At 46.0% G+C, this 20,903-nt stretch overlaps 1 protein-coding gene across 1 annotated transcript; it reads left to right on the top strand.

The window, feature by feature from the left end:
• The first annotated feature begins 545 nt into the window (after nucleotides 1-545).
• Nucleotides 546-14,282, top strand: TNFSF15 (TNF superfamily member 15). The gene is made up of 4 exons (XM_013953804.1): nucleotides 546-743; nucleotides 7,608-7,659; nucleotides 8,288-8,335; nucleotides 13,855-14,282. The coding sequence occupies exons 1-4, from the start codon at nucleotides 546-548 to the stop codon at nucleotides 14,280-14,282; spliced, it is 726 nt and encodes a 241-aa protein (XP_013809258.1).
• Nucleotides 14,283-20,903: the final 6,621 nt, after the last annotated feature.

Below are 20,903 nucleotides of genomic sequence, written 5' to 3' on the forward strand. Positions count from 1 at the left end.
CAGGCCCCTTCATGGGGTTGCTTGCAATAACCCAGCCTTCCTTAAAACCCTCTTTCCTTTCATCCTCGGGCTGCCCTGGAACCGCTCCGCTCCAGGACACTGCACGGTGCTCTCGTCTCCACCGCTTACCCTCACTCTCCCCCCTGCTTCTCACTTTCACTCCCATTGGTTTCATGTTCCCTTTGCCATGCGGAAAAGCTTTCAAGCTTATCCAGCCCAGCAGCAGAGTTTATCCTGGTTCCACCCACTGGGACTTTCCTAGCTTCCTTCTGCACTGCGAGAGGAGGGGGGGGGGGAAAGGGCAGACGGCGGCGTGCAGCAGGCACCTCGGGGAGCGTGGGGAGCGCGGTGCTCTCTTTCCCTGAGCTAGGTTTCTACTGTAGGCGGTGCATTCCTTGGGAGGGAGGGTGTGTGTGTGCGGTGCCTTCCCACACTCGAGGCAGCTCTTATTTAATGGGGGTCTCCATGCAGGGCAGAAGCCAGAAGAGATTTTGCTGCTCCCCGCTCCCGTTCAGGAAACAGCAGCTCCCGCGTCAGGCACCGGCATGGACCGTGTGGCAGAGATAGCTCTGGAGGAAGAGGCTGCTATGACCGGCAAAGCCTCCGGGATGCACCTCAAGGAGGATCTGAGGAAAATACGATGCGGCGTGCTTCTGTGCCTGCTCTCCGTGCTGGTCCTCGCACTGCCCACAGCCTATCTGCTGGCCGGAAACCTCCGAGCCCCCAGCACATGCTCCAACCAGGTAAGAGGCTGCTGTTTTTTGTCCTACCACACTGCAACAAGGAGAGAGCGGCTTCCAGCGCCTCGGGAGTTGGGTTTGTTTAGCTCTTTTTTCCCTCTAACAGGCGAGTGATTTAGGAGAACTTGAGAGACTTCCTATTAGATGCCTTCTTCCGCGCACAGAGCCAATCTGCTAGGGATAAATCTTGTTTCTTCTGCTTGGTCTTTTTAACTAACGGTTTTTGTTCCTCTTCTCTTTAATTTCACTAAGGTCACAGTGCAAGGTACAACTTGAAAACTTTCTTGGCAGACTGCAGAAAACTTTTAAGAGAAATCACTAGTTGATGGAAATCAGTGTCCCTCCACTGATTTCGGCCAGATTTGGGCAGTATGTCTCATTTCCCTCCCTACTCTCAGATTAACTCTGAGACCTCACCTACCAACGTAGTGTTTCAGCAAACACCTGCTGACTACGCTGCTGATGTCAGTGGGTCAAACGCTCAGCGTACGTCGGGGGGAGGCAGCCAGAGTCCTCAGCGGTGCATCGTTAGTGCAAACTCCTGCTGAGATACGGTTTGGGACAATTGCCAAGCGTGATGCTAAAATTTACATCCCTTCCTTTTTATCCCCCATCCAAACTTTCTCTAGATGCAAGGATCTTCTCAGCTGTCTTTCTCTGACAGGCAGCTAAACACATTTTGCTTCTAGTAACGCATGCTTGCTAGCGCGGTTGCTTCCAGGGCTGTTCCGCTACTGCCTCGCTCCTGCCTGTGGCAGCCTGCAAACAGGTGCCTGTTCCTTCTGTAGCCTTTGAGTTCAACGGGGCTGCCCCTGGTTGAAGGAAGACGTATGCATATATGTTTGAAGAATTAGGGTTTGAAGGAATGTTAGCTTCAGGTCTGAAATTCATTAACTAGCCTGAATGTCCCATGTTCGCTTCAAAACAGCAAAAGAAAAGGTGTCAATAAGTTGCCTCCAAGGCAAATTTCTATCCCGGCAAACATTCTCCCTACGGATGTTTCGGCTGACAGCTGTGCCCGTGGCTGTGTGCATGTGCGCCCGCAGATGTGCAGAGAAGGACTAGCCTCAGTTTGACCTTCTGTCCGCACAGCTGGCGCCTCGCGCTGGGGCAGAGTTCTGCAGCAAGTATCTCACATGTCACCCATTTATAACTGTGCTTAGCTGAAAGGGGACGTGACAGTCCTGCCCAGGAGCTTAGACTGGCACATTTGGTGGATACGTGCACACGCAAAAGTATATGTTACTGCCCTGTTCCTGTTATTGCTAGTTAGACCAGCTAGACTGGGTGCACAGTCACACCTGCAGCGCTCTTTCTTTTCATATCCTCATCCTACGAGGTTCAGTTCATTTCTTTTAAGGATCTTGGAGTGATATTGTGATAAAATCCTAGCCTGTTTGATAGGACTAATACATTCCTAGCTCTTGACCCTGTTTGGCAGAGTTAGTGGAAAAAAGTCTATTTTTGTGAATGAGTTTGGCTTTGCAAGAGAGGAAGGTGCAATGCAAACCTTTCAGATGTGCCCTAGTCTGGACAACACGAGAATGTATTTCTATGCATATGCACTGAATTATTAGCGTATAGTGTTGCCCCAGTGATGTAACAAGGAGATCAGATGAGTTACAGCCTTTGCAAATCCCAGAGAGGAAGAGAAAATCATCAGAGATGGCCTGCTGCCGTCTGTGCTTGTGCCAAGCCAAGTAGGTGGAGCACCCTGCTACAATTAAAGTGGATACTGCTTTTACCAAATCTTTCATTTGCTCCACTGATTACTGACCGCGTTGCCAGGGCTTTCCAGCAGCAGAGCGCAGGTGGGCATTTGTGTCTTCCTGTGCAGCTTTCTTTTAATCCCACAAAGAGTGTCACGGGCTGAGCAAGGGCACTCAGCCCTGCAGCTCCAGCTCACTGCCATAGCCTCATTCAGGCGACGGGGAACATTTTGGGGTCTAAAAGCACTTGGGAAAAGCTAGAGTCTTGTCGTCTTGCACTTCCCTCTGCGATGGAAGAGTTAGAGCCGGATTGCTAAAGGATGCCTTCTTCACATGCCCTGCTGAGAGCCTGAGCCAAGATGACTAGGTTGAGACCAGATGCTGATGGTGGCCCTAGTTTGGGGACTGTGGATGTCCTGGGCATGCTGGGAGCAGGTGGGCAGGCATGAGTTCGCACCAGATGTGTGTCCACTTGCCGACCCTTGTAGGCAGCAAGCAGAGAGCAATGGGAGGAGTCCTCTCATTGCCCCAGGACCAAGCTCGGCTGCACATGCCAGAATATCAGCTTGCCGGCGCAATTGGGCTGGTCCTGGGAGAAGGGAGGGGTCCAACACCAGCATCTCCTGGGAGGGACTAGCACAGCTGAGCAGCGAGAAGCAGACAGCAGACGTAGTAAATTCCTGCGCTGGTTCTTCCTGGAGCAAGGAGGAGGAGACAGGGAGCCAGCGAAGGGTTGTGCAACAGGGGTGTGCCTCTTAGATTAGCCCGCGGGGTGAGGCAGTTTATTCATCTCTGTTTTTGTGTGGGTGCACATGATGTCACACTCTGCCTCTAAGTGGGTATAAACTCACCTTTTGCTCTAGAAATGGCCAATTCAGGACAGAGCAGGGCAAGTTATGTTGTTAAAGCAACATGTGTGAACTGCCGGCTTTCTCTCATGATATACTGTGCCTTGCATGAATAATTCAAGTCTGATGCTGGTTTTCTTGGACACCTTCCAGGCTCTCTACATTGCTTCCCTTTTGGAGATAGCAGTCATTTTCTTTTGTGCTCTAAGACATCAAGATGAGGAAATAGGGTTCACTAGGCAAATAACTCATGTCTTAGATTATTAGCAGAAAATCTGTGAATGGCTCTGGCTGTGTATTTCCAGAGGAAGGGCTAAGACTTCAGTGCATCCTTCCCCAAAGGGGAGCCAAGTTTCAGTCTGAGTGTGCAGATCTGCCGAGGGGAACGACGCAGCAACCAGGAGCACATCTCCAGCTGCCTTAGCAACCCGTGCCACTAACCCCATAAACAGACCACCGAGTCCTACCCCACACATGCTGGCACTTGGGCTTGCTTGCATGGCAGCATGACAGCATTCCCAGTATAAAGGGAAATGCAATCCAAGCCCAATCCAAAGCATTGCACACAAGCCTAGGTGCCATGCCAGTCTTGCAATGGAGAAGGGAGCTGCTGCAGGGCTAGAGAGACTTTAAACTGCTGGCAGCTCTGGCTCGATCTCTCTACCATATCAACAGGATCAAGCCAGAAAGCTAGTAACTGAGAGCAGAAGAAGAGTGCAAAACCATATTCGTGCAGAGTCAGAAGCCCTAATGGTCTACCCTAACAGAAAGGAGAAGCTGAAACGGCTTGCTGATGCATAAGGATGGACAAGTGCCTGGGGAGGAGTGTTTCATCTAGGCCCAGGAACGTGGGACTTCCCTTCCAAAGGCTAATGCCAGTAAAACTCCTGACTGACCATTGCTGCTTGATGAATATGGTCCTACAGGGCAAAGAAGCTAGGAAAATCAAAACACACCTGCCCTGGGCACATACCCATCCGCGCTCTTTGCATTGCACGGCGGAAATGCCCCGCTCGCGGTTAGTTTTCACCATCATGAGACCAGCCACTACCTAATATGCCTCACCTAGGCTCTATATAGCACCCGTGGAGCTAGCAAAATCATGGGTGTGAGCATCATGGGCGCACTACACAGACCCTGTCTGTAAAACTGTGTCTTATGACAAAAATGTGATTAAAAAAAAGTGGTGGAGCTGCTGGGGGTAGTTTTGCTTATTAATCTCTATGCCTCCAATGCCAAGCTGCTTTTCCCGGTGCAGTTCTCTGCTGGACACCTCCAGCCCTTTCTGGAGGTGGGAGAGGCAAAGTGGGTGAACGGGGGATGTTCAGCTCTTCTCTTTTGCTTTAGTGTTATGTGGATCTAAGTGCACTGAGGCTTTTGGACATTCTTGGTATCAAAACAACCTAGAAGTGTTTTGCAGACCACAGTCTTCAGAGTGATTAGAGCTGGCCATTTGAGAAGTCCTTTGTCACCAAGTCAGCTCTGTGGTGGGATTTTCAAAATCACTCAGCCCTGGTTAACAGTGTCTCCGCAGCAACCAAAGGGAAAATTGAAGCCTTGCTGTGAACTTTTCAGAATCACAGCTAAGCCAGAAAGGAGAATAGAGAAAACCACTGTGTAAATGGTTTCTCTCTACTGTCTCATGCTGCTTAGCTTTCCACCACATCTTTCTGCTTGAAAACTCTTTATACACCACATCCACACCAAACATGTACAATTTCCATGCCTATTTAGGACAAATATTACTAATACCTTGCTATTACATAGCACTTTTACATGCTAAAATATTTTGCATTGGAGGTTTAGGAGGCCTGTATCCTTATCAAACAGTACTGTTAGGGAAAAACCATGCTTTTGCCAAGCGTCAGAATAATTTCACACATCCCAGTACCCTGCTCTATCTACTGCACCATACTGTCCTTTAGCATCTAGAAATACAGCTACTGCAGCTGGAGTTTCCATCTTATTTCCAGTTTTCTGGAAATAAGTAAATTAAGGTTGCACAGAAAGCTTCCTCATAGTTTTCAGTTAAAAAACATTCTGGAGTTTTTGATAGCGAGAAGCAAGATTCTTCTCAAGATCCTTCCTGTTTTCCCATCGCTACTTCTTGTATTGCCAAGTCTAAGTTGAACAAAGTACTTAAGCACAGGTTGGCTATAAATACATAAGTAGTCCCACTGAAGTTACATGATTAAATGTAGGTTTGTGATTGATTTGTAGCTCATTACGGTACTTAGCATCGCTAGAAAATATGTAACTTGATAAATACGTAGGCAATGTCACATAGATAACAGTGTAGATAGATAAATACACTCATAGGCATGTGCATCTGTCCCAGAGCGAGGGGGAGTGATGGAGAGAAGTCCTCCGCAGTGATTTCAAGCTTCCCACCAGAAGAAGGACAAAGTCACCTGGCTATGACTTTGTGGTGCATCAAAAAATAGTCATGTTTAGACACCACCACAAGCAGATAGGACCTCAGAGAAAGTCATTAGTCATAACGAAAGGCCCAGACATCTCATCCACAGCTCAACACCATTCCTCTCTGTCAACCACACACTGAGGCACTGTCACAGCCCCGTCTCCTCTGCATGACATTGCCTGCAGGACAACGTATTCCTGCAACTGGGGCAAACACATGGACAGGTGGGAAAGGAAAAAAGATAGAATTTGCCCTGCTGTTTTCCTTGCCCATTTTTTTCCAGTGTGCTGGAGCCATTAGAACTGACAGTTAATCTGCAAGATATTACAGAGCGCACAGATGTTTGCTGTTAGTGAGACATTAAAATTCTTTGGCTCATTGGAGCAGGTACCAGTCCCCAAACCCAGATCGTCTGACTCCACCCCAACCCCTTCTTGCCCCGGCCAGCATAAATTTTCTATTTTCTACTTTACTTGTATTGTTTGAAGTTGCATGAGACAGAGCCACCAGGAGATATCCTAGTTATCTACAAGTTGATATTATTTCAGCCTGTGTGTTAGCTGATGTGCATCACATTCTTAACTGAGAGTTGATCGGTGGCAGTTTACTCTATTCAACGTACAGAAAAATCTATTTATCGTAGCTGCCTACAAAACACACCGCACAACACAAGCACGCTCCTGACAGATGCTGCGCGGTTGGGGTTCCCGACAGCCCAGGCCCCGCAGGCTGAGCTGGCTGCACAACACCATCTCCCCACTTTCCGCAACCGGGCCGTCGGCACAGACCTGCAATAAGCTGTGCCCTGCGGAAAGCCTAAGGGATGCTGTTGCTTCAGTGCTCCGCACACCTAGCGTAGGCCAGATCTACGCTCAGCTTCACGCAGCCTAATTCCCTCAGTTCGGAGCTGTGATTCACAGCCTGCGTTAAGAGGACCGGTACCTGGCAAGGAGCCGCGGGCTGTGTCAGAGGGCGACTGAGGAAGGACCAGCCCTGGCAGGCGTGTGATAGACAAACCCAGCTTTGCTTTGAGCTGCTCTACATAAACGTCATTACTGCCTGGCGCTGCCCAGGGCCATGCGCTTCTGCCGTGTAACTGGGTGTTCGCGCGGGGTTGCACGATGAGCCTTGTGGTGCTCAGCTCTAGAGGAAAATTTAGGAAGCAAGTAAATGCAAGCCGGTCCTGCGGTTCCTCGGTTAAGTGCCAGCATGCCGTGGGGCTCAGGTCTCTGCCAGCTGCAGTCTTCAACCTGTTCAGCTCCTGTCTGTCTTCCTAGAAGACTATCCAAAATTCAAGAAGGACCTAAAACATAGGCTTGCAGTCTGAAGCAACGTAAAGGAAAGCGAGCAAGAGGCCAGCTGAGACACCTCAGTAACTCTCTTCACTGGTGTTATGAGCGCCAGCTAAGGCTCAGCCCTCCCGAGCTTTCAGACAAGAGGAATCTCTCACTTTGCCGTGCCCTGACTTCTGTATGCCGCTTCATTGCGCGGAGCAAAGGCCAGAGGAGATCTCTAATGCTCCAGCGGTGCTGGAGGGACGCGCCGTCTCAAAGGATGGCTAGCGAGGGCTATTTTACATTGGCATGTTACGGCAAACCTTCCTCAGTCGTGCCGAGGGCCTGTTCAGCCTCCGACCAAGCACAGAGTTGAACACGGCGACAACCACAGGCCCCCAGGTCCCGTCCTTCGCACCTTTGCTGAGACGTAGGTGGTTTCGAGCTGACAGCAGAAAGTTCTTGCAAGGGAACAAAGCTTGTCCTTTTACACGAAACCTTTACTGAAACATAAGCTGTTTTCTGGGATAATTCAGACAGGACTTCTCTGTGGATTTAGTGCATGTCTGGAGCCCGAGCACTGGAAGCTAACTGCTTGCAACTCTCTCCTGCAGGTTGCGGATGAGAGGGGCTCTCGGTTTCTGAGGCAGCGGGCGCTGACTACTGGTAAGTTTGTCCATCCTTCCCACCATCCAAAACACCGCTGTTCACTGGGGTTTTGCAATCGCTGCTGCAGCAGCCTGCTGCAATGCACCTGAGGGCAGACACCTTCCCACCCGCCCTCCGCTTTCACCACCCAAATTTCTCCCAAGCCACAGGTCAGGGCAGACCGCGGGCAAAAACCCAGGCCACGAGAGTCAAGTAGACAGGACAGAACCGAGGCCATAGGTTAAGGTTAAGCATTTCTGAACTGAGGGCACGGCAAAAGCACGGATGCGAGGGAGCCTGTGCACGCCGCGATCCCATCCGAGCGCGGGCGAGCTCGGCCCCCCACTTCCCTCCCTCCCACCTTCCGGCACTTTGCACTAAGACGCTGCTGCAATTTGTGCTGTCGAAGCCTCACGTTCAGTGCCGCAGTGGGACTGACAAGCTCAGTCGTTTGCAAAGGCATTTTATTACCGCAACGCCTGCCTATGTCAATAAACAGTCACAGTAAATAAATCCCTGCGCAGACGTATGAGGAAATGGAAAGAGGCTGCAGACGTTTCCTCTGGGGAAGGATCGCTGCTCACCTCTGATTGATTTGAAGAGCAGCAAACATCCTTTCACACCTTTTTCTTCTTTCCCCTCTTAGGTACGGATATGCTTTCCAGTGCAGAAAAGCCAAGAGCACACCTGACAGGTAATGTTTGTTCAAAAACGAAGCGTTTCCCTCGGGTTTTACAGCAGATTTTGCAATGCAAATGATCTCAGTTCACACGGGTCTGATAGGATCAGGTGTTGCAGGCCAGGAAACACGGAAAAGATAGTTATCAGCTTGGCTTTGTTGACCGTAAAGGATTTACTGGGGTCTGCGTTTGTGTAAAATGGTCTACAGAAGTTGGTAGTTGAAACATTGCCGCTTTTCGGGGTTGGTTTTTTTCAATGAAACAAGCACTCAGGCCAGCTCTTGTAACTGAGCTTAAATAAGCACCTGGTATTTTAGTGATCTGTTGAGCTCTGCTGGAAAAATCAATGCCAAAACTCAAGAGAGCCCTCACACCACTGTGAATCAGGAAGAACTACCAGTTTGGAAGCAAAATCAGGTCAAAAAAGGTCGGTTTTCAGGCCCCCCCCCTTTTTTTTTGTAAGTCCTGACTCAGTTCACACGCATCATATTCCCACAAAACAACCTCCTGTTTTTGGTGAGGACACCTCTGAACCACATCTGAGGAAGCAAGGGAAGGTTTAGGCCTAGCTAAACCTCTTTGAGCCCCTATCTACACGAGGAAGAGGAAGGCAATATCTCACAGCACTGTCATGGAGGGGGGATAATCATACTTTTTTGAGGGGCAGACAGCATTTGAAAGGCTGCCATCTCAGCACCTCTGCCTTGAAAGTGCAGTTGGCGTTACATCAAGGACACTGTCCTGAGCCATCCCCCATCCTAGCCAGCTCCACCCTCTTGGAAAATTCAGGGATTACCAGAGAAGAGGAATAATCGCACAGCTGGTTCCCATGGGGATGGGGTTGAGTGCTGAAGGGCTCTGACTGCTCTGAACCTCTCCTGTATAAAGCAATTTATATCTCCCCAAAATACAGCTCACTGCAGGTGCTCCTCCAAAACTGTGTGGTGTTCCAGGGGAGCACTTAGTAACTTCAAGCATGCAAGAAGGTGCATGAAGCTTCAGCTGAATTTACAAACAATGCTAAAGAGATCAGTACATCTGGGCCAATTCCAAGAGAGCATGATTTGTTCTCTCTCGTCCACAAGTTCCTTGCCAGCACACACCCTACGTCCTGTCCCCTTTTCTATGCAGGTTATCAGCACCCCAAAACTGTCCCATCCTTGCTCAAAACACATCTGTGCTTAAATGCAAGTTTGCAAGAGCAAGAGGACCAGGTCTACTAATAAAGGTCCTTTGGACTTCCGCTTCTGCGTGACAGAGAAACCCAGACATTCCCAGTGCAGCTGACTCAGAAAAGCAGCCAAAACACTGCTCTGCTGATGGGGAAGTTCCCTAGGTTGCACAAAAATCCAGTTACCTCTGGGAAGCACCCAGCAGTTTGCTTCAAATTTCCTCAGGCCCTCCACTTGCAAAAGGTACTTAGAAGTCCCTTCCTCAGCAGACTCCACAGGACAGTGTCCTCCTTAGCCTGCCATTTGGGCCTAGTCACTGTTGGCCATAGCAAGGAGCCTGAAAAGGAAAAAGCTAGTGGCATTTTGAAAGTTTCCTATAACACTGGAAACATCCAAGCCTTGACTGTAGGAGTGACAGAGCTTGGTCTGACCCAGCTCGGTGTCCTGTACCCAGCAGCTTTGGCCAAGCAGAGGTGCTTAGGCGGTTCTTGCTCCTTTTCTGTACAATGGGGAATTGGGGGTTGGAGCTGAAGGCTGCATCCAGACTGCCTCATTACATAGCTATCAGAGAACCTAACTTCCATGAATTTAGCTAATCCTTTTTTGACCTCAAGCAGATTTTTGGCCTCTATGGTATCCTACAGCAATGAGTTCCCCAGCTTAATGATGCAACACACATCAGAAAGTACTTTCTGTTCTTTGCCTTAAACTTGTGCAGTAATAATTTCTTGGGTGCCGCCTTGTTTTTCTATTCTCAGAAACAGTGAATGGTGCATAGAAAGTGAAAAGGAAACATTTAATCTTTAGAGCTTTGTTACATACCCCACTTCAGGCACCTTTTTGAAAGTGAAAGTAGTAGACTGACATACTCTTGCCTCATAGGAAAGCTCCTCCAGATCTCTGGCTGCTCCTCTCCATCCTTCTCTAGTTTTAGAAATATATGTTTTGAAGATGAGAGCAGAGGAGTGAGGGGAACGAGAACTAAGTACAGTACTTGTATGGAAATGGCCCCCCAAATTAAGCAGTAGTAGAATGACTTGATGTTTTGTTCTATGTTCCTTTATGAATAACCCTCCACAAGCTGTTGGCCTTTTTAACACACACGGAGCATTTTGAACTCCTCCGCATTGCCACCAAGATGTCCTCCCTGGGTGGCTATCCCCATTCTGTCCTGTGCAATGCTTTATATTTATCGGTGCTGACTGCAACGTGCCATGCCATCATCCCCTCCCTTACTTGGCTGCAGTTCAAGTCAGGATGCAGATCAGTGCCTATTCCTCCTTGCCACCAGCCAGCTGGATGAACTCTGTTGTAGCTGGTGGCAGTACGGGGAACCCCATCAAGTATTTGCCTAGCACTTATCCTGCTGCAATAGTGTCTGAGCTCTCCACAAAATCTGGGCAAAAAAATCACTTTCTGGTTCCACCTCATGGTGGGATATAGTGACCTTTTAAGGTCAGTCATTAAACTGTCAGGGCACAATCTTGAACAGCTCCGAGATCCTTCAGCCACTAGGCATTGTAGTACGTGTTGTAAAAGAGCCTTCCTGTATAGGAGATTCAGACCCTAGTCTCTTGCTGAGACCAGAAATCTGCCCTTGAAGGACTGCGTTCAGCATCAGACTCGCACTGGTGAGGGCAGTGCAATGTAGGACCCCAGAAGTTCACCAATACAACACGAGAAAGTCACCCAAAAGCTGCTAGGTGAAAGGATTCCCCAGCAGGGGACTAAACCAAAAGGGATTTGGGGGGGAAAAAAAGAAATTTCATGTGCACGGGATGCAAAAAGTGAAAAACACATGAAAAAGCTGAAGTAACCATAGCTTTTAAGCTCTCGTGAAAAGCAGATTTTATTTACTTTTTAAGAAGGAGCATAGTATGTGTATTTGCAGGAAGTACTGCTGCATATATTTGTGCAATAAATACATGACTAATACAGCTATTGTTAGAAAAGGAATGATATTGTCTCAAAGGCACTTGAACATGCATTTTGCCTCTTGACATGTCCCTAAAACATGGAAAAAATTAGTCTGAAAATAGAGAGCATTAATACAATGAGCTCTAACCTAAAAGGAAGGTTATAGTTATAAAACTTAGAGTTGCCTAATTCTAGAGGTTATGAAATCACGTACTTCATCTGAGTTGCTTCTTAGTTATAAGAAAACATTGAAGAATTGAGTGTCACTGACATTTTAAATGCGTCATTGTACATGGAGAGAAAACATTTCACGTGCAGATTCTCCTCGATTTTTCCCCAAACTTGCCAAGATGGAAAAGAGCCCGGGGTGTTTTCTGGAAATTTTCTAATCTTTTCTGGTCCTTTCCGTGGCAAAGCAGCTTTCCCCTGCTACTACCTCATCTTTGAGAGGTTTTACTGCAAGTTGTGATAAACCAATAAACCTTACAAGGACCCAAATGCTGCTTTAGCTTTTGCCAGGACTCAGCCTAGTCCCTAGACACCCTAGAGGTAGATGAGGGTGAAGGCAGACCACAATTACTTTCGCTTTCTTTCATTCCTCTCTTTCAGGCACAGCTTCATTGGCTCAAAGCATCACAGAGTCCTTGTAATGCTCTTAATTTAGCTTGGCTTGTTATCACAATCCCTATCATTCACCCATGCAGAAATACTCTCGTGTGCTTTGACTCCTAGGGAAAGATCAGAAAGATTTAATACTTCAGCACCGCTGACAGGCAGGCTGAGAAAAGCCGTTCTTGTGCTGTGCAGCTCAGAGAACATACAGCACTCCTAACACCTCCTTGTCTCCTTATGGATTATCTATTGCCGGAAAAGAGGGGGAAAAAGGACATCGCTGGGAGCCAAGTCCATTAGTTTTTCTGAATCTCATTTCACTCAGGATAAACGAAATGGTTATTGCCAAGAGCATTTCAAAGCTTTTCCTCACCTGCATTCAGTTTACCTCCCTGCCCACGCACACCTGCCCAAATACAGACTGAAAATCACCTCTAAATATTAACTCAAGCTCACAAAAAAGAAAAAGGTCTAGTTTCCTGGAAATCAGCTGCTTCCGTCTTTCTTGGCATTTAACGTTGACTTTACAAGTTCCTTTTAATACATGGTAGAATCTCATGGGTTTTTCCTCTTTCTTTTTTATTTCCCTGTCTCAGCTGCCTGTTTTACTGCAATGTTTTTGTGTGGCAGTCACTAAGGGGCAGAGGAAACTCTTCTGCTCCCTTGCACATACAATGAATAAGTGCTAGGGCTTCTTCTTCTGGCTGTAGTGCGAGCCAAAATTGAAACGATGAAGGAGAGGTGAAGGGAGCAGGAGGACAGCAGTTCCCAGCCCCCTGCTTGGATCAGACCAATGCTAGGGGCAGGATCTGAGCTCTGTAAATAGTCAGTTATCCACAAGCCTGGGAAAAAACCTGGAGGAAAGCTGAGGGTAGTACACCAAACCTAGTGTTTTATTCCATCAAAACATTAAAAAAAAAAAAAGTTGGGATCTAACTGTGTTTGAATATAATGTGTTGTTCTGGGAACTGGAAGCACAGTGGGATCTTCTGGGTTTTTGGTAAAATGAAAGGACAGCAGTAAACCAAAAGCAATTCCAGAGCGAGAGGTTTCATTGTGCACACACGAAACCAAAAGTTGAAGGCAAAGGCTTATGAACCTTGTCTCTGTCCTTCAGAAGCAGCTTGGCAGGAAGAAAAGTTCAAATGCCTCAGTGTCCAGTGATAGTTTGGGATGACTGGCTTTCTTTCCTTCTGGTCATTGTGAAACTTTCGTAAGCACAACAGTGTTTATTGTTCTCTGTTAGCACTACGCTGACACTAGCATAGTTACAATCCATCTCCAGTGAAGAATATGTTGCTCCAGTGTCTTTTATTACTGTCCTCAACCATTAGGTACGGACACGTACCCATTTGTACAACTGTCCCAGTGATGGTTTCACTTAAAGGTAAGGTTTATACTCTGCAAATAGGTAAGATAGCATCCCAGACCTGCAGGGTAAAGTCCCATAGTACTGTGAGACTTGGCCATTAGAAAGGATGGTTTCAACCAACCTGCTCTGGCCAAGGTCTTCTAAAAGCACACCAAAATTTTGGCTCCTGATTGCTATGGTGGCCCAGAGTCTCCTCCATCCAGCAATAGTCCCCTTTACATGACCATGCCCAGGCCAGTTATTGCTCGACAGTCCAGCCTGCAGCCAAGTCTGCCTCAGTTTTCTGCCCATAATACAGGAACATTTCTCCCCTAGCATTTTGATTGCCTTGTTATTTAACTTGCTTGCCCTTTGGAGTAGAGATCGGCTCTCGGAGCACACGCAGCACCCGCGGTACAGCCAGCACTATCTCCCCGGCCATAACCAACTAACTGATCTCTTCTCCCTCTTTCGTCCTCAGTGAAGAGACAAGACCTTGCCAACACCATGGGAAACCAGCTGCCGATCCTCCAGTGGGAAGACAAGCGCGGCTTGGCCTTTACCAAGAACAACCTGAGTTATTTCAGCAACGCACTGGTGATACCTGTGTCTGGGGACTACTATGTCTATGCTCAGGTCACTTTCCGAGGGCCCATTGGAAGTTCCAGTAAAACAAATTCTGTTACTGAGATCATCACCAAAGTCACTGACAGTTACCCCGAGCCCACCCAGCTGCTGACTGGCACCAAGACCCTCAGTGAAAAAGGAATCAACTGGTTCCAGCCTATTTATCTAGGCGCTGTGGTTTCCCTAGAAGCAGGGGACAAGCTGATGGTCAACGTCAGTGACATCAAGCTGGTTGATTATACTAAGGAGCACAAAACTTTCTTCGGTGCTTTTTTACTGTAGGGCTCTGGCAGCAGCTAGCAGGGGCTTCCCTCCCAGGTCCCGACCTCGCTTGCTCAACCTCGACTCTATGAGCGCAGCTCAGGGCGCTGCTCTGTGCTGTGAACATTCTGCACTGTCCCTCGCCTGCAGCCCAGCATCCCCTGTATCCTTAAATTAAGGGGCAGGGAAAGCTGAAGCTGCAGGCTGAATGGAAGCAACCCGAAAAGCCCCAGAAAAATTGAACTCGGGGAGGGGGGGGGAATATATTTGCAGCTAAAAACTGAGAGGTCTGAAATTTTGTAGACTAGGGGGAAACAGTTTACATTTGTGGGGTAGGAATATTGAGTAGGAATATTGATCTTGAATAATACAGCTAAGCTATATCAGTAGTTCCACCTCCAATAAGCCATTTCCTCACCGCAGAAAAGTATTTTAAACTTTCCCCAGCATTTCCAGTATAATTTTACATGGCCTTTCTTCAGATTCCCTGTACTAAAAGGTAATTACTTTTCATCATTTCCTTATGAATAGACGTTGCACTAATATGAAGCCCAGTTTAATCATTAACTGCTTAATTAATCCCTTCCAACTTCCCTGTAAAGTAGATTAAAATTATACCTTGTGGTTTGCAGAAGCTACCTGAATTTTTTTTTCCAGGAAATTGTTTACAGTTTTTTAAGTCAATGTACAGCCCCTAACCTTTATGTAGAATTTCTAGAGAACATGCAGAAACACTTTCTGTTTCGGCACAATATACCTCGCTCTCAAATCCTAATGTTAGGAAACATAAAAAGCAAGGAGAGTGAAGAATCTGGCAACATTTTTCAAAATTTTTAAAGTGGCCACTGAAATCTTAAGAGGAAATCTCTGCAATATTTTGCTTTCCATTCTGTGAAATGCAAAGTGAGTACAATTAAAGAAACCACTTTCTTGGTGCCCCCCTTGCAACCATTGTCAATGCTACAGCAGTCCCCTAAAGACAAAGAACTCCCCAACCTTTCCCAGGGTGAAGGCTGGCAACCAGTAGCCCCTGCCCAAGGTCAAAAGATCCAAAGGCAAGATCATGGCGTGCCCCAGGCAGCTGCAAAGCTCAGGAATGCTTCACTTCCCATCTTACACTTCCTTACTTTCATAGACCTCACAGTGTCTCAGGGAAATTCCCCAGCTTTCCTTCTCTTCCCACAATAAATAAATCACTAGCAATGATTCAAACCATGTTCTAGTAGATTCAAGCTTTACACTCCTAAGTGCTAGGAGGTCTCAAGCTCTCACACTTGAGCGCTTCCCCCCCGCCCATCTGCAGGATCTGGCCGATGGCCAAGCTTCACTCTCTGCAGCTTTGTTTCCTGCCTTGCCTCATTGTACTTCCTCCATTCTCCACTCTTTGGCCAGAAGTCACAGCAAGGCTTGACTGACAACATTTTCATTCAGAGCCATGGTGGTACCAAAAGCACACTGTTAGTGCCAGAGAGGCACTGAGGTTGGGGAGGACGTAGGGCTGGGTTTGGGGAGCTGTAGCTGAAGAGTTCAAATAGGCAGAGAAATTCTCCGCAGGAAACCACCCCGCTCCAGAAGGCAGTGAGGCCAGGCTCTTCTGTCCACAGCATGCCTCTTCCTAGCAGGAGACAATACATTGCCATATTAACAAAAAGATCTGTTTGAGTGGACAAGAAAGTCACTAGCACAACTGGAGCATACAGCATAGGGAAAGGCCAAGGCAGACTGGGGACATGAGAGGCAAGGAGCAGAGAGAGGTGGAGGAGCCAGGCAGCACCACGATCTCTGCCTCTTCACAGCAGGGTATAAGCACCTTTGTGCTGACAACGTGACTGTTCCTCTTCAGCCTACTAGACCTGTTATGTAGTAAACCATCTCCGAAAAGCAGGCTATCTGACCATACTTCCCTGCTTCTCAGTGCCTAGGTCCCATAGTAGGTCTCAGTCATCTTTAGCTGTTTCCTACACCAAGATAGCACCAAACATGCCACAAAAGCTAGGATATTTCCATCTTGCCCTGCACTTCTGTCCTCAGTGGGCATCTTCCTTGCTTCCAGCTCCTCCTTTCAAGTCTAGTCTTTGGATGCTGGTTCACTGGGCAACACTGCTGAGGTAGGAAACCTGGACAACACCCCTTCATCAACACCCTGTCATAGTTTAGCATCTCATTCTTTGACTTGTCCTTCATTTTCTCCCCACCAACATCTCAGCAGTCCTCTTGGCCCATTTCTTCCAGACACCCTCCTGCCTTCTTGTTCCCTCTCCATTAGCTATAAGGACACCTCTTTGTCCAATTCTGCAATTACCTACATGCAACTTCTCTCTTAAAATCATCCTGCTGCACAGAGAGAACAGCACCTGAAAACAGATTAGGGAAGCAGAAAGTAGAGGCAATGTTACTGCTGGTACGCACAAGCACTTTTGGCCAGATCGTCCTATTATTTATTAGCTAGACTCACTTTTATCTTTAAATCCTCATTCATGTGTTTCCTCCATCTCTTCAGGCTCCTCTGCTATTGTAAAATCTAGTGAAATCCTACTCTCTTGGTCATTCAAGATTGGGATATTCTTTGAGAAACCCTAAGACTTTCTGTATCTCATCATATTTCCAAAAGCGTTTCCTCAGCACCCCATATTGTGAGTCCTTCTGAGCTTCTGACCCCTTAGGGTGCTCAGAACAGGGTCCAAACTAATTAGCAGCTAGCTAGTTTTGTCTCGCAGCTTGCCCCAGGCTTTAGGTGCCTGGCACACCACACAACATGATAGAGATCATACAGGGAAAACCTACAAGTGACCTGTCCAGGACAGGTGATTCTCAGCAGCTAGGTGGGAAAGCTTCTGTGAAGTGTTTTATAGGATGAATTTGATTTATTCTTGGACAAAGTGCAAATTCTAGCTGTCCCAAGACAGTTACAGAAATTCAGAAATCTTTTTGTTTCTATAATGAGATGATGTAGCATTCCTCTGAGGCCATAATGCAGTCCTGATAGGTTTATAGAGCAGATTTCCATAAAATCTATTCTTGGGCCGTCATGACAATGCCTGGTGCACTGAATCATGGAAAAATGAGTTCTGGGGGAGAGGAGCGGTGCACGCAGTATTTGGCATATAAAAAAAGAGTCTTGTGGGATATATATATATACACACATAAACATACATATATATTTGTATATATTCTGTTCAAGTCCTAGGAATCCCTAGAGCAATAATGAGCTTTTTCTATCACAAGGCACATAATTTGTGTCCGCTTTACATTGATGATAAATTTCACAACCAAAAACCTGCCTGCTGCAGCTCGATAATAGCCGTCACTCTCTTGTCCCATTATCCATAGTGCAAACAACTATTTATTTTAGTCCATTTAGATCAAGCTTTCATACCTCGTTACACAAGCCAGCTTCTAGCACATTTAGCACACTAGCACACTGTATATAGCATAAAGTAGTATTTCTGGCATTACTTGTTTTAAAGTGGTGCAGGCATATTAACCCACACACCTACCCTGGTGGAAATTCTCATTTTCTCTCCCCACCCCCCCCCCCCGTGCTGATATTTCTGTAACAGTGACAATGACCAGCAAGTTTAAAAGAAACACGTAGGTGCTGATTCTGACCCCAGTGCAAATCAGAGATTCCTCCGCAGAAGTCAATGGCACAAAGTCAGAGTAAAGCGAGTTAAGTGAGACAGAGGTGTGACTCAAAGAAGAATATGTCGAGTAGCCTGAACCCAAGCTTGCTTGCCGTATTTTTCCAAAACTAAATATGGACAGAAGGGTTCCCAGAAATTCATCACGTTCATTAAATTATAAAATATTCTTAGTGTAAATCATTTCTGAAGAGGTGAAAATGCGCGTGCATCAGTGTTTTCAATTGAAAGAGAGAATGATGAAATCTGTCCATGCAAACAAGTGACCTTGCAGTCTGTGGTCAAACTGATTTTTTTTTTTGTTTGGGTGGATGTGAAACTAAAACACTTAAGAGAAAATTCAAACTGGGAGGGAAAAGGATCAAATAGGCAGCTCTGTCTGAATGAGCTAATAATAATTAAATGATTTGAGGTTCTGACCCTTATGTCTTCTAAGGAAAAAAAAAAAAGCATTTTTCACAACAAAAACTTCAGAAGAAAAAAAATTTTTTTAATATGAAATCTGATCAAAATATTTTAGTTTTTTAGGAATTCTCTTCTTCCTTCTTCTTGATCCCCATAAAAAACTAACACTAAATGTAACCCAAATTCTTAAAAAGGTTCACTTATTCATCCCCTTCCCTTTCCTTTCCAAACCAAGTTTTGGCAAATAAAAATCTCTATATAGATACGTAAAGATATTTAAATCGCTCATCTACAAATGACTGCAGCTCCAGTCTTGCCAACATATACTTGTGCTATATTTAACCTTAAGCATGTGGCTATAGGGGTGTCACTGTATTAAAAAAAAAAAAAAAGTGGGTCAACTTTCCTGTTTGGTGTATCTGAGGACCCAGCTCTTCATTGCTCAAGCTGAAAGTGGATAAAGTGTCTTTTACCCGTGTTTACTCTCGACTACACCATTATAGAAGTAACCCTCCAAATGAAGGAGGGCTCATCTGCACCACGCTCAGCACGTGCATGTTGGCAGGATTAGAGTCTAGAGGTGGAAAGCAAAAGGGCGGGTTCCTAGGCAAAACATATCCCAAATGGTGAAGAGAAAATTAAGCTGTTGAGATGATTTTGGACATAACTGTTCAGGGAATATTAGGTTTAGCAAATCCCCAGTGTGAAGAGACACTACCCAGCTACACAGAACTGCCAGCACAGACCAGATTAACGGACTCTTTTGTGATTTTCAGTGGTATTCTCACCAACACAATTAAACCGCATTTTGAAGAAATTTCATTTTTCACCTCTGCATGGTATAACTGACCATTCTGTGCTTTGTTTTATTAATCTCCTGAGTGGCCCATCATTTCAGATGAGAAATGAGGAGAAAATTCATTCTTTAGAAGAATCAGACAATGTCAAGAATTTTTGCCCAGATCTGGGTATTAGACACCAGTATAGCATTTTGCTATTGTTATGTATTTTCATATAAGTGATTGTGTATTGTCTTGTGCTTCTGTACTGATGTGCATCTTTACCAGTAGAACTGACTTAGCTTCTTGTTTCCAAGTTTTGTGATAATAAAAATGCAAGTTAACTAATGCAAGGACTTCTGATGATGGTCCCCTTTGGAAAGCACTGACCAAATCACACCAGTAAGAGTGATCATCTAATGCAGCCAGACAATGCTAACGTTCAAGAAACCTGTTTTGTTGTGTGCTAATGAGTAGATGACCATTACTTCATGCACCTTTAGAAACAAAAGCAGGAACCCCACCAGAGTGAACTTGGATTCAGACTTTTCCCTTGCCCTGGGGGTTTCATAGACACTTGTGTTTCAATAGACAAAAAGGACTGAGAACTTTTTTTTCCCAATCCTTTCCCCTTTGCAGTGTGGAGAACAGCAGGTTCCATTTATTTTTTCTTTCTTTTCCTTTTTATTTCTTAGTTTATTTTGAAAAATAAACTCCTGTGGATAAACAGTGCTCATCAGAAACTGCATCCTAGTTTCAGTCTCAGCCCACTGAGGCAGGGACAGATACATCTCATTTGGCACACAAGGCAGATGCGAACCAGGCTATTCAAGCCACCTTTGAACACAGTTACCTGGCCAAAAAGCTATCTACAGCCTTACAGAAAAGCATCCTGGCAGCTGAGAGCTTGTGCTCCCAATTTCTCAGCTCCCAATTACCAGACATGACCAGACTAGGAAATTTTGGCCAAATGAGGGTCAGAGCCTCATCTGAAGTCAGCAGAGCTCTGGCCAGCCTTAGTTCCATTCCAACTTGAGTTTTGCTTTCCTTAGGCTTCCAGCAGAATAGCATCCATTAGATTTGTATTTCTTATCCCAAGTAATGTTATCTTCGCCTCAGAAAGTCCTCTAGCTCCAAGAAAGCAAAAAACTTTCTTTCCAATAGCAAAATTGAAAAACATTCTCCCAGAAGGCATATTATTTTAGATTTCCACAATTCTTGTCATTTTGCTGGCTTTGAACTACGGGTGTAATTCTGAAATTGCTTCAGAAGAGATTTCTGGTTAAGTACTCTATGACCTGGCTGAAAGAAGGGTTTTTGTGTGTGGGTTTTTTTTGTTTTTTTTTTTTTTTGGGGTGAGCTTAGGAGCTCTAACAGAGGAAATGAGTTTGCCCTGGCTTTCATCCACTCTCACATGCCTGAGATGTTTTGCTAGGCTGTGGGTGGCTGCATCAGTAGAACAGCCAGGAGCTAATAAGAGCATAGGAATTAGACCACTTTCTTCTATATTACACCTGCACCTAAAAGGTTTGTTAATCCAATAGCTACCTCAAGTTAAAAGAATAACAAAGGCAATTTTTTTAAAATTTATTTTAATTCTCTGCTTTAACTTGAGCCAAGCTGAAACCCCTTGTTTTATTGCTGTGTTACTGTCTCCCTTGCCCATATGGAATAATAACCTGAGTTAACATCATCTTTGTGGTCTAAATACATTGACACCAATAGTCCCTCCATGTGAGCATTGTATTTCATTTTACCATACAAAAGTTAGGTATCTATCCTAAATTTCTAGAGGCTCCCTCTCTATAGAGGGGAGA

Source organism: Apteryx mantelli, chromosome 21, assembly GCF_036417845.1.
Source record: "Apteryx mantelli isolate bAptMan1 chromosome 21, bAptMan1.hap1, whole genome shotgun sequence".
Lineage (NCBI taxonomy): Eukaryota > Metazoa > Chordata > Aves > Apterygiformes > Apterygidae > Apteryx > Apteryx mantelli.